Consider the following 14,008-nt stretch of genomic DNA (forward strand, 5'->3'; position numbering starts at 1 on the left):
TTGAGAGCAAAAAATTAATAAAATTTTAGACACTAAAGAGAAATAGAGTGGGGAAGAATATAGGGAAATTAAAACATTTTAAGTTCCTTTTGAGAACTTAAGTTATACATAATAAAAAGTTAAAGATGACTTCTGCTTCTGGCCAAGATGGAGTTATAGGGACCAGATTTGCCTTCTGTCATGAAACAACTGAGAACCTGGGCAAAATATATGAAACAGTATGGACATGACATTGGACATGAGGCAGTGAAAGACAGTGATCCATGAAAGTTGGGAAACAAATGAAGTTAGCCTTATGACTGCCCTACCTTGCTTCGTGGAGAAAGTTCTCAGGCTGCCACACAAGGAGGGGGAACCAGTCAGAGCCCTGTGCTCTTCCTCAGTTGAGGAAATGAAGCTAGGAGTCCTGGGAAGTCAAGACATCAGGAATTCACAGAGCAGACGAGCAGAGAAGATAGCTGCACAGAGAAAGAATTGCAGAGATCTGCAGAGGGTTCCCCTTGAGTATTCAGTTGACTGCTGATCAATTTTTCAGGTGAGGAAACTAGCCAAGGCCTAGGAAAGAATCACCCCAAGCATCTAAGGGAATAATACTTGGAGTTCATCTAAAGTTAGAGGTAGTTCCTGTTTCTGATAGCAGCAGTGTGCGTGCTAAGAAAGGCCTTGCCTCATTTGTGAGGAAAACCATCCCTGGACTAATTGCTGCTCTGTTCACACATAACAAACCTTAAAAACAAGACCCAAAAAGATCTTACTGTTTCCAGGTAACCTAATTACATCCCAGAGCAAAATTCAAGAATGTTTATAAAAACCAAAAATACCCAGGGGCGCCTGGGTGACATTCTGATTCTTGATTTTGGCTTGGGTCATGATCTCAGGGTCGTGAGATCGAGCCCCATATTGGGCTCTGCACTGGGCACAGAGCCTCCTTAAGAGTCTCTCCCTCTCTCCCTACCAAGCCCCGCTTACCCCACTCACACATGCTCTTTCTCTCTTAAAAAATTCTCAGTGTCTGGCACCAAAGAAAACTTACTAGGCATACAAAAAAGCAGGAAAATTCAGCCTTTATGGAGGAGAAAAGTTAATAAATACTGACACAGGTGATAGAATTAGCATATGGAAATTAAAAGTTATTAGTCCGAATCAGTCATGACATTAAATATAAATACAAACTGTTTTAACTGTTGTTAAAAAAGACTGGATATTAAAGGAAGAAAAATAATCTATATACTATTTAAAAGAAACAACTACAACATAAAGATGAAAAAAGGTTGAGAGCCAAAGGATGGAAACAAATACACCTTGCATTATTCAAACTACAGTGTTTAGGAATGCATCGTAAGAGATACAACTGATGGAAAGGTAATGATAGATTTTAGGGTAGGGGCACCTTGCTGGCTCAGTCAGTAGAGCATGTGACCCTTGATCTTGGAGTTTGTGAGTTAAAGTCCCACATTGGGTGTAGAGATTACTTAAAATCCTTAAAAAAAAAAAAAAAAAAAAAAAAAAAAAGTCTAGGCAGATTAAAGACCTAAATAGGAAGAAAATAAGAGTTAAGACTTTTTGGAGAAAATAATAGGAAAATATTTCTGTGACCTTAAATTATAGACTTATAAAATTAATAGCACAGTGGCCAGGCAGCCCAGCTTCACGAAGGCTCTCGGTGTGCCATGGCCCACTGCCATGATGCGCAGAGGAAGGTCAGCTTCACACTGGGGGCAGCAAAGGAGGAGAAACCTGCTTCTGCAAAAGTGGAAACGAAGCCAAAGAGGGAGGAAAGGATAAGTCTTCAGACAAAAGTGCAGCAAAGGGAAAACAGGCTGAAGTGGCTAACCAAGAAACAAAAGACTTACCTGCAGAAAATGGAGAAAATAAAAATGAGAGTCCAGCCTCTGATGAAGCAGGAGAGAAAGAAGCCAAGTCTGTATTAGTATCATTACCATGTCTTATCAGTGGTCCCTGTCTCCCTTCTTGTACAATCCAGAGGAATATTTTTATCAACTGTTTTGTAAATGTAAGTTTTTTAGTACCTCTGGAAATGTTTTTAAGAAGGAGGGAATCCCATCTCAACCCATTTTTAAAGTATAAATGCTTTTTTGTAAGAGGTAAAATAATTTGCTGGTTGTTTATTTTTTGGTATAACCAGAAAATAATAGGATATTAAATTTGAGAGGCTTTGATTGTCTTGGGTGTCAGTTTAACATTCCATAGGTGGGGTAGTTTTTATATACTATGATACCAAGCATACTAAATAGCAGTTTGGAGTCAGATATGCCTTTAATAGATCTTGAACGTTTTTTTTAATGTTTATTTTGAGAGAGAGAATGAGAGTGTGCAAATAGGGGAGGGGCAGAGAGAGAGAGAGAGAGCGGGAGAGAGGGAATCCTAAGCAGGCTCCAGTGCTCTCAGTGCAGAGCCTGATGTGGGACTCAATCTCACAAACCGTGAGATCATGACCTGAGCCAAAATCAAGAGTTGGTCCCTTAACCAACTGAGGCCACCCAGGCACCCCTGTCTTGACCATTTTATTTATTTATTTAAATTTTTTTTTTAACATTTATTTTTGAGAGAGAGAGAGGGAGACAGAGTGCGAGCAGGGGAGGGGCAGGGAGACAGAGGGAAACACAGAATCTGAAGCAGGCTCCAGGCTCTGAGCTGTCAGCACAGAGCCCGACGCGGGGCTCAAACGCAGGAACCGCAAGATCATGACCTGAACTGAAGTTGGACACTTAATCGACTGAGCCATCCAGGCACTGCTTGAACATTTTAAAATTACTTTTATTCCCATGTTGTCTTTGGTAGAATTATTTCCTAAAGAAAACCACTCCTTGATCTTGGCTCTCCCTGTCAGAATTGTGTACTCTGTAACTTCTTGGTCATAGTAGTCTAGTTTTCTTAGTAACTTTGTTAATGAGCTTTTATAGGATTCAAAATTTAAGTATGTAGTGTATATGATATTGTGAGTTAATAGGACTTAATGTAACAGCATATCAACATTTTGAAGATATTGGTGCTTGATATACTGTTAAGGGAAATTTGCCTCCAAATTTTAAGCTGGAAGGTCACTGGAATAACTTTTATTTTTTTTTTATTTTTTTTTTTTTAATTTTTTTTTTTTCAACGTTTTTTATTTATTTTTGGGACAGAGAGAGACACAGCATGAACGGGGGAGGGGCAGAGAGAGAGGGAGACACAGAATTGGAAACAGGCTCCAGGCTCCGGGCCATCAGCCCAGAGCCCGACGCGGGGCTCGAACTCACGGACCGCGAGATCGTGACCTGGCTGAAGTCGGACGCTTAACCGACTGCGCCACCCAGGCGCCCCTGGAATAACTTTTAGAAAAGAATCACAGCTACATGATTTTTTAGATTTTTGGTATATACATTAAGAATTGTATACAAATTGAAGTGTCTGTACTGATCCTCAGAACAACCAATAAAAACTCAGTTATGAAAGAAAAAAATATGAAACTACAAAAGATTGATAAATTTGATTATGTCAAAGCTTGACACTTAGAATATATAATAAAGAATTAGAGGGGTGCCTGGGTGGCTCAGTCGGTTAAGCGGCTGACTTCGGCTCAGGTAATGATTTCGCGGTCCGTGAGTTCGAGCCCCGCATCGGGCTCTGTGCTGACAGCTCAGAGGCTGGAGCCTGTTTCAGATTCTGTGTCTCCGTCTCTCTGACCCTCCCCTGTTCATGCTCTGTCTCTCTCTGTCTCAAAAATAAATAAACGTTTAAAAAAAAAAAAAAGGGGAATTAGAATGTGGAATATTTAAAAAACTGCAAATCATTAAGAACCCCTTATAAAACAAAGGGTATGCAAAAGCAGTTCAGAGAAGAACAATTATAAAAATACGTTCAACCTCAGTAGTAATCAGAAAGATGTGAAAAATAACGATGAGATCATGTTTCACTCGTTAATGTGATGGAGACCATGTGAAGAAATGGAAATTCACTATTAGTGAAAATAGAAATTGGTACAGCCTTTTGGGAAAACAGTGACAAGATTTCAGAAGACTAAAAATTAAAAATTGAAAATACTTATTCCTAACATTTTTGCTTCTAAGCATATAAACTAAAGGAAGTTCTCCAGGAAACTGGGTAAGAATATTTGTTGTGTCATTATTTGCAGTAGTGGAAAAAGTTAACTGCCTAAATGTTTTCAAGACTGGGTAAATTAATATATCTATTAAGTGAATAAAAGTAAATAGTAAAGTAAAACTGTATTATAGTTTTTTTCAAGCCATTAACTTGGATTATTTTGATTATAGGTTAAGTAGGTACAGTGTCACAGGCTTCTTCAGCTATTGACAGACTTGCTAATTTACATTTGTGGAATTTTTTCCAAGTGATCATCATTATGGATATTTCCCCAAATTTAGGATTTTTTTTTTTCAGACATTGACTGCTCTGAATCTACTAGGGGGGAAAATAATATTCAAAATTGTTTTGCTTTCCTCATTGTCTGTTCTTTTTTATAGGACTAATGTTTCAAGCCAAACTCCCTCTGCCAAAAGAAGTTTGGGGTTTCTTCCACAGCCAGCTCCTCTTTCTGTCAAAAAGCTGAGGTGTAATCAGGATTATGCTGGCTGGAACAAACCAAGAGTGCCCCTTTCCTCTCACCAACAGCAGCAACTGCAGGGGTAAGTAAATTCCTTGTATTTTACTTTCTTTTTGTAAAGTGATTAACTAAAGTATATATTGCTTGGTGTAAAAAAGAATGAAAGGAGTCATATTAATTACAGTTTTAAAATATATACTCCCTTATTAAAGATTTATCATATCCATTAGTAATGATATATCAGGCCATTATCTGATCTCCCGTTTTTGAACTTTGAAAAAAATTCATACGTATAACATACTAATCATAAGGCAAAAAAAGTGTATTTTCTAATCACATGCACTTCATCCTTCTCCTGAGATATTTCAGCACTAAATTTTATTTATATGCTCCCCAGCCTCTTTATGCTTAGAGTTTTATTAAACACATAAAAAGGAGATCATAGGGGCGCCTGGGTGGCTCAGTTGGTTGAGCGTCCAACTCTTGCTTTTGGCTCAGGTCATGATTATCACGGTCGTGAGATCGAGCTCTGTGTCAGGCTCTGCCTCTGTGCTGACAGCTCCCAGAGCCAGCTTGGGATTCCTTCTCCCTCTCTCTCTGCCCCTCCCCTGCTTGCACATGCACTCTCTCTCAAAATAAACTTAAAAGGAGAGAGAGATCACAATGTAATAACTAATAATAATTGTAGCGCTCTTACCTAAAGTATTTGTTACATGCCAAATACTGTGTACTAAGTGTTTAAATAGATTTTTTTTCTTTAAATTCTCATAGCAGCTCTGTGAGATAGATGTATGAAGTATCTGCATTTAGAGGTGCCTGGGTGGCTCATTTGGTTAAGTATCTGACTCTTTCTTGATTTCGGCTCAGATCATAATCTCATGCGTGGTTTGTGGAATCGAGCCCCTCATTGGGCTCTGCACTGACAGCACAGAGCTTGCTTAGGATTCTTCGATCTTCCCTTCCCCCCCCCCCCCGCCCCGCCCCCACTGGCACAGGTGGTCTCACACTCTCTCAAAATAAATAAACTTAAAAAAAAATTGGTTTTTACAAATGAAGTAACTAAGGCTTAGATAAGGTAACTAACTTTCTCAAGGTGATATAGTCAGTGGTACAGCAGTAGTAAACTTCGTCAGTTGGGCTCCACTTGCATTCTTAACCCCTGTGCTCTATTACTTCTCTGTTCCTTGATTTTTTTTCACTCCATACTAATCATGGGCTTCCTCCTATATTATGACATAACCTTTAACCATGTTAGTGTACATTTAGATTTCCCTTTTTGCCATTACCATCTAGGCTAGAATGAAGATTCTCATGCGTATCTTTTTAATATTTATTGGAACTTTAGTATAAATTTTTGGAAGTGTATTTTTGTTAAGACTACAATTTTGAAGTTTTGAAATTTTTTTATTATTCTTACCAAACTGCTCTCCTCACATCTACCAGTTTGTTTTCAGTGTTGCTCAAATTATTGCTTTTGTACTCGCTTTAAGGTAATCTTTTTACTTGAATGAGTGGCATCTCCCAATTTGGCTTATCCATAGTGATTTATATGCTTCATGTCATAGCAGATAATAATATAGAATTTACAGTGAAGACATTTCACTTTCTTCTCTGTTTTCCTGTTCCTTTTCTCTGAGCTTTTTTTTCCCTGTGCTTTTTTCACCAAATTTTTGGTCTGCCTCAAATTATTACCCTGCTTTCTCCTTACTAGACAACATTCTTGTTATATTAGTCATACCTGTCCCCTCTTGTGACCATTTTTTATCCAGATCTTGTCTCTATCTTCATCATATTTGTCTCATTTTCTTATTGTCTCCTCTTATGTGGTCTTTGTTTTCTGGTCTTTGTTTCCATTTCTGGTCTCTGTCATTTGCTTCCTCCAGAGTCCTTTGAAATTCTCATGAGTTACCCACTGTTGATGCTCCAGACTTCCTGTCTACTTCTAGTGTTTCTTTAATTTTGGTATATACCTATACCCATCTCTAGGAATATAGCTTTCTTTTTTTCAGACTCGTTTCATGAATTAGACTGTAGGGTTTCAAGTAGGCTAAGTACTCAGGACTAAGGACTCCTTAAAAACAACAACAACAGCGGTGCCTGGGTGGCTCAGTCGGTTAAGTGTCTGACATCGGCTCGGGTCATGATCTCACAGTTGGTGAGTTCAAGCCCCACGTCGGGCTCTGTGCTGACAGCTCAGAGCTTGGATCCTGCTTCAGATTCTGTGTCTCCCTGTTTCTCTGCCCTTCCCCCATTCACGCTCTGTCTCTCTGTGTCTCTCAAAAATGAATAAATGCTAAAAATTAAAAAACAACAACAAACAGTGGAAAACTGCCAGATCTAGAGGTTAAAGGAGGCCACCTAATTCCATTGTTCCTTACAAATCCTCAAAAAAATATAAAATGAATGAGTAGTGCAAAGAAAAGCACACATAACCATTAGCATTACTAGGAGAGAAAGAATACTATCACCTGCAAACTACCTTCTGGGTAGAGAAGCAAACCAAATGCCAGTAGTGTTATTTTCTACTGCTTTAAGCCTGTGAGTGCTGAGTTGGGGATAGGAGGCTTTAGAGATTCCGTGAAACAAAAATATATAGGTGGTAGAAGGCTTAGATGAAGCATAGGAAAAAAAAAATCACTGTTAGAGAAATTCAGATACCATCTGCTGAAATACTGAATATAAGTCTGGATCTTGGTAGTTCACAGCTCTGGTTACAGGAAAGGAACTTGCAAGTAATTGGTGTCAGAAGTAACAGTCTCAAAGAAGCATTACTTGTGGGGAAGGAATCATCCAAACCTGGAGACTTGGTTTAGAAGCAAAAGAAAAAAATGAGAGAAAAATTATGAGTTGTGCTGAAATAAAGGGCAAACAAGACATGCCAACCCTGCCTTGTCTTCTACCACCACTACCATCTTCCATTAAAGAAACGGCTTTTTCCTAAACTAACAGAAGAAGGTATACTTAGGAACCCTGTCCATGAAATGAACAGGAATGTAAAAAGCAGGCCACTGCCATACAAAATTATAAGGAAAAAAAACATGATTCAAAATATTTAGACCAAAAAAAATTGTACCCCTGCAATCACCGTGAACCATGAGAAAACTGTTGTATAGCACCCAAAACTGAATTAAATGTCCTTAGACAAGCATTTGAAGGTATGAAAAAAACACCATGGATCAGGAATTCAAACCCTAAATCAAAATGGGCAAACAGGAAGAAATGGCAGTTGCTTATGCTCCGAAAAAAGAAGAAAGACATCATATCAAAAGGCTAAATTAAAGGTCCCCAAGGGAAAATAAGTTTACATGAAAATTTAATAAGGGGCTTTGAAGGAAAACAGAAGAACCACCCAAGGGGGAGTGGAGATGAGATGGAGAAGTATGAACAATCAGAGATAAATAAGTAAGTAAATAATAAACAATCAGGGAGAAAGAGTTGAACTCGGAAACAGGCAAGGAAGGTCCCATTAGAGTCTAACAGTCTAGACTTTAAAGATAAGAAAACTGTTAGACTTTAGATTAAGTTTTATTAGACTTTAAAGATACGGAGAAATCCTCAGTGCTTGAGTCAAAAGGATGAAATTATTTGCAAGGGCAAGAGAAGACCGATTCCAGACTTCTCAAGTCATCATTCAAAGCAAGACAAGAAAAGAACAAAATTTTGAAGAAACTTGAGGAAAGAAAGGATGCACAAAGATTGTGCCAATCCAAGCGGCCAAGTATGCAGGCTAGAGAAAATAAGCTTTGAAGTGGAAGAACTCCAAAAACTGTATACATATGCTCTTCATGAGGAATCTGCAGAGTGTGAGCTTCGTCCAACCAAGAGGTGACAAGGGAGACACTGACAAGAGATAGGTGATGAACTTTCATGTATTTGGTTGTAGAGCTAAGACTAAAACAATGGTGGGAACACATGGAAAGATGGTATATAAACATTACGTCTTCTGTCAAAGGAGTATGATTGCATCTGAAAGGAAATGGAAAGGGAGAGAAAAGAAAAAGTAGAATAAAATAATTGTGTCAGAGGTAATAGGTATGAGTCAAAGGTTGCCTTTTAAAATGGACAGACTAGATAGTAAAAGAAAAAGCTTAAGAAGAGTTAATGGCACTATAAAAAAGTATAAATAGGGGCACCTGAGTGGCTCAGTTGGTTACGTGCCCGACTTTGATTTCAACTCAGGTCATGATCTCATGGTTCGTGAGTTCAATCCCCACATCAGACTCCGTGCTGACAGAGCCTGCTTGGGATTCTCACTCTCTCCCTCTTTTTCCCTGCCCCTACCCCACCCATGATTTCCGTCTCTCGCAAAATAAATGAATAAACTTAAAAAAATGATTACTGTAATACAAAATAATAAAGAAAATACAAAATATAAAGAAAAATAAATTAACCTGCACTTATCTTTGAAAACCTTCGTGGCTGGTGTGAAGGAGATAAGAGAGGAGGACTGTTGTGTAGGACAACTTTCAGTAACAGATGTTGACTGCAGTACAGTATTAATAAACTCTTGTCATATACTGTATTTAATATAACTGGCAATAAGGCTGCAGAGGAAAGGATCTATATCCGCAGACAGCCTGACCTAGAATGAAGCAAAGCATTCCTGAGCTTACTCTTGTATGGAAAAGCAAAGGACTGTCCATAGGTGCTTTGATGTGACAAAAAATACACGAGTGCCAGTTGTGGGCACCTTCCAACATCCTGAAAAATCACTGAAATCACTGATTTCTGCCAAACACCAGGCCCTGAATCTGAGCATCTGAGCATGGGGGACGATCACCCACAATCCTGCGGTGTGAGAGAGAGAGAGAGAGAGAAAGAGAGAGAGAGAGAACCATTAGCTCAATTGTGATCATGTGACATTCGGCATCACATACCACTCATATTGCAAGACATCGTTCATTTATCAAGTTAAAATTTATCAGAAATGTTCACTCTTCGGGGCGCCTGGGTGGCGCAGTCGGTTGGGCGTCCGACTTCAGCCAGGTCACGATCTCGCGGTCCGTGAGTTCGAGCCCCGCGTCAGGCTCTGGGCTGATGGCTCGGAGCCTGGAGCCTGTTTCCGATTCTGTGTCTCCCTCTCTCTCTGCCCCTCCCCCGTTCATGCTCTGTCTCTCTCTGTCCCAAAAATAAATTAAAAAAAAAAAAAAAAGAAAGGTTCACTCTTCTGGAACACTTGCAGAACAAGTTACTCACAATCCAAGGTTTTACTGTATGTGTTTGTTCAAGTAGTACACACAAAAAGTTACAAACCAGTATCATTTATGAATACTGATGCAAGAAACCTTAAGTTAAATACTGACATATTTCTATTCCAGTATCACATTAAGAAAATATAATAATAAATAATAAATAATATATAATAATAATATATATTATTATATATTATATAATATAATTAATTAATAATAAATAATAAAATATAATAATACATATTTTATTTATAATATACACAAAATATATAAATAATATAATACATATTATATATAATGTATATTATATATATAACATACATTATATATATTAAATATATACTATATATTATATTATATATATTATATATAATATATTATTATGATATTATATTATATATTATATATAATTATATATATAATTATATTAATTATATATTATATTATAATATATATAATATAAATAAAATAATAAAATATAATAAAATGTATAATAAAAATATAGAAAATCTATAAACTGTGACTGAACAAGTCCATACCAAGATTGCAAGATAGTTCGATATTAGGAAACCTATTATTATAATTTACTGTACTACTAGGCCAAAGAAAAAATCATATGACTTTCTTTGTTGATACCGAAAAAATCTTTGACAAAATATAACACTCATTTCTGATAAAAACACTTGAAAACATAAGAATCAGTGAATACTTCCTTAACCTGATTAAATATATACCTCACTTTTGGGGCGCCTGGGTGGCTCAGTGGGTTGGGCGTCCAACTTCAGCTCAGGTCATGATCTCACGGTTCATGAGTTCGAGCCCCGCATCAGGCTCTGTGCTGACAGCTCAGAGCCTGGAGCCTGCTTCGGATTCTGTGTCTTCCTCTCTCTGCCCCTCCCCTGCTCATGCTCTGTCTCTCTCTGTCTCAAAAATAAATAAAACCTTTAAAAATAAAATTAAAAATAAATAAATATATACCTCACTTTTAAAACCAGTGTTTAGTAAGGAAAAAATCAAGGATGCCTGCTATTTATATTTCTATTTAATTTTGTATTGGAAGTACTAACCAATGCAGTTACACAAGAGAAAGGAAATAGAAACATAAGCATTGGAAAAGAAAGACCTATAAACCATGGTGAAACTAACTTAAAGCCTTAGGCAGAGAACAGGATTGGAAATTAACATACAGAACAATTTGGTATATTAATACAGATAATCAGATGGAAGATAATGGAACAGAAGGCCCCATGTACAGTAGCAACAAAAAAAGGTTTTGTGTGTGTGTGTGTGTGTGTATACATGGAAAGAAACTTAGCAAGAGTTACTTAAAATTGAATGAAGGAAACTATAAAATGCTTTAAAAAGATATAAAATAAACTTAAATACATGTGATACATCCATGTTCTTGGGGTGGGGGACATCCTAGCATGATCAAGATATGGTTTTCCCTAAAATGATTTGTAAGTTTAATGTGATCCAAATAAAAAGACTGAAAAGCTTTTTTATGGAGCTAGGCTAGTTGATGTTTTTGTGTGCAAAGGTTCATATGGAGAGGCGCTTGGGTGCCTCAGCTGGTTGAGTCTGACTCTTTTTTTTTTTTTTTTTTTTTTTTTTTTCAACATTTTTAATTTATTTTTGGGACAGAGAGAGACAGAGCATGAACGGGGGAGGGGCAGAGAGAGAGGGAGACACAGAATCGGAAACAGGCTCCAGGCTCCGAGCCATCAGCCCAGAGCCTGACGCGGGGCTCGAACTCACAGACCGCGAGATCGTGACCTGGCTGAAGTCGGACGCTTAACTGACTGCGCCACCCAGGCGCCCCGAGTCTGACTCTTGATCTCCACTCAGGTCTTGATCTCAGAGTCATGAGTTCAAGCCCCACATTGGGCTCCACACTGGGTATGAAGCCTACTTTTAAAAAAAAGGTTGATATGGAAAAACACAGAAAGTTAGGAAAATACTGGGAAGAAATAAAGGGGGGAATAGTCTTACTATATTTGTAATATTATAAAGTCCGTATGATTAAAATAGCTCAGTATTGGGGCACCTGGGTGGCTCAGTCGGTTAAGTGTCCTACATCAGCTCGGGTCATGATCTTACAGTTTGTGAGTTTGGGCCCCGCGTTGGGTGCTTGCTGACAGTGCGGATCCTGGAGCCTGCTTCGGATTCTGTGCCTCCCTCTTTCTCTGCCCCTCCCCTGCTCAGACTCTGTCTCTCTCTCTCTCTCTCTCTCTCTCAGAAATAAATAAACATTAAAAAAAGTGGTTTTTTAAACTAAAATAAAATAGCTTAGTACTGATACATGAATAGACAGGTCAGTGGAACAGAATAGAAAGTCCGGGAACAAGAAGTATTTTTCTTTTAATAAATGGGGTTGACATATCTATATGGCTATTTTGAAAAATATAGTTAGATTCATCTCAACTGTATGCAAGAATAAATTCAAAATTAGAGTCCTCAATTTTAAAAATGGAACTTTTTAAAAACTTTTTAATGTTTGAGAGGGCTAGGGCACAAGCTGGGGAAGGACAGAGAGAGAGGCAGACAGAGAATCTGAAGCAGGCTCTATGCTGTCAGTGCAAAGCCCAACATGGGGCTCAAACCCACTAACTGTGAGATTATGACCTGAGCCGAGTCAGATGTTCAACCGACTGAGCCACCCAGGCACCCTTAAAAATGAAACTTTAAATACTAAAAGAAACTGGGAGTGAATTTCTTTATAATTTTAGTGTAGGGAAAGGCTTGTAACTGTGACTCAAAATCAAGATTCAGTAGAAGATTGATAAATTTGTGTACATAAAAATTACATTTGGGGCCCCTGGGTGGCTCAGTCCATTAAGCATCTGACTTCAGCTCAGGTCACCATCTGTGGTTCGTGAGTTCAAGCTCCCACATTAGGCTCTCTGCTATCAGCACGGAGCCCACTTCAGATCTTCTGTCTCCCTCTCTCTGCTCCTTCCCTGCTTATAACCTCCCTCCCTCCCTCTCTCTCCCTCCCTCTCTCTCACTCAAAAATAAACATTAAAAAAATTAGAATTTTCATGGCCAAAAGCATAAACTAAGAAAAATTAGGAGCAAATATTTGCAACATGTATCATAAATATCGTGCTGATCTTTCTGAAATACAAAGAATTTAAAAACTTGACAGGGGAAGAAGATCTCAATGAAGTGGTAGAGGTCCCGTGTTCTATTGCTTCACAAAGCCATTGAAAAATCAAGCAAAACTGTCAGAATCAACTTTGTCAGAACTCTGTGGAAAACAGAGGTTTACAGCAATCAAGCAAACACTAAATCAAGAAAAAGGCAATTTAAAAAATGATCGGGGCGGGGTGCCTGGGTGGCTCAGTCAGTTAAGCATCCAACTTCAGCTTAGGTCATGATCTCACGGTTTGTGACTTCGAGCCCCATGTTGGGCTCTGTGCTGGCAGCTCGGAGCCTAGAGTCTGCTTCAGATTCTCTCTCTCTCTCTCTCTCTCTCTCTCTCTCTCTCTCTGCCCCTTCCCCACTCACACTCACTCACTCTCTCTCTCTCTCTCTCAAAAATAAATAAACATTAAAAAAAAAAATGATAGGGGGCACCTGGGCGGCTCAATCAGTTGAGCTTCTGACTTCGGCTCAGGTCATGATCTCGAGGTTAGTGATTTCAAGCCCCGCATGAGGCCCCACACTGACAGTGCAGAGCCTGCTTGGAATTCTTTCTCTCTGCCTCTCTTCTGCTTGTGCTCTCTCTGTCTGTCAAAGTAAATAAACTTAAAAAAAAATTTTTATTAAAAAATTAATTAAAAATAAAAATGATAGGAAATTGGGACTTTTTAAAACTCCTGTGTATGCTGAGGAATTTTGAAAAACATGCACATGCCCAAGACTCATGCTCAGAAAAGACCTAAGAAGACATGAAGCTTTCACTTCTGGCCATTCTGTAAGATCAGTGCAAGCTGGCAGTGAAGGCTGAGACAGAGTTTATAAATGACCCAGATAAGCACTCAAAGTGTGCCCCAGCATAATGCCAATCTTCAAAGCCTGGGAGAAGTTTTTTCATTTTGTTGTTTCTTCTACTTCTTTTCCTTCTTCCCTCTTTCTCCTTTTTTTCTTCACTTTCTCTCATCCAGATTTCAAGGAAATCTGTCAGAACATTAGCTGGACACAAGCCAAAGGAACAGCGACTTCAGGGACCACACATGACAAATAATTACAGACTTTACAAAAAGAGTTTAGAAAACTGACTAAACATGTAACTACAGTAAATAACAAA

General features: G+C 38.3%; 1 protein-coding gene across 5 annotated transcripts in view; it reads left to right on the top strand.

Moving 5' to 3' along the window:
* The window catches only part of USP37 (ubiquitin specific peptidase 37), a 98,841-nt gene that overhangs the window by 34,273 nt on the left and 50,560 nt on the right, over positions 1-14,008 (top strand). For all 5 annotated transcript variants that reach the window (XM_081796345.1, XM_081796341.1, XM_081796342.1 and 2 more), the window contains one exon: positions 4,485-4,646. In XM_081796345.1, coding sequence (XP_081652471.1) covers positions 4,485-4,646 — 162 coding nt within the window. The remainder of the gene's footprint in view (positions 1-4,484; positions 4,647-14,008) is intronic.

Source organism: Panthera onca, chromosome C1, assembly GCF_046562875.1.
Source record: "Panthera onca isolate mPanOnc1 chromosome C1, mPanOnc1 haplotype 2, whole genome shotgun sequence".
Classification (NCBI taxonomy): domain Eukaryota; kingdom Metazoa; phylum Chordata; class Mammalia; order Carnivora; family Felidae; genus Panthera; species Panthera onca.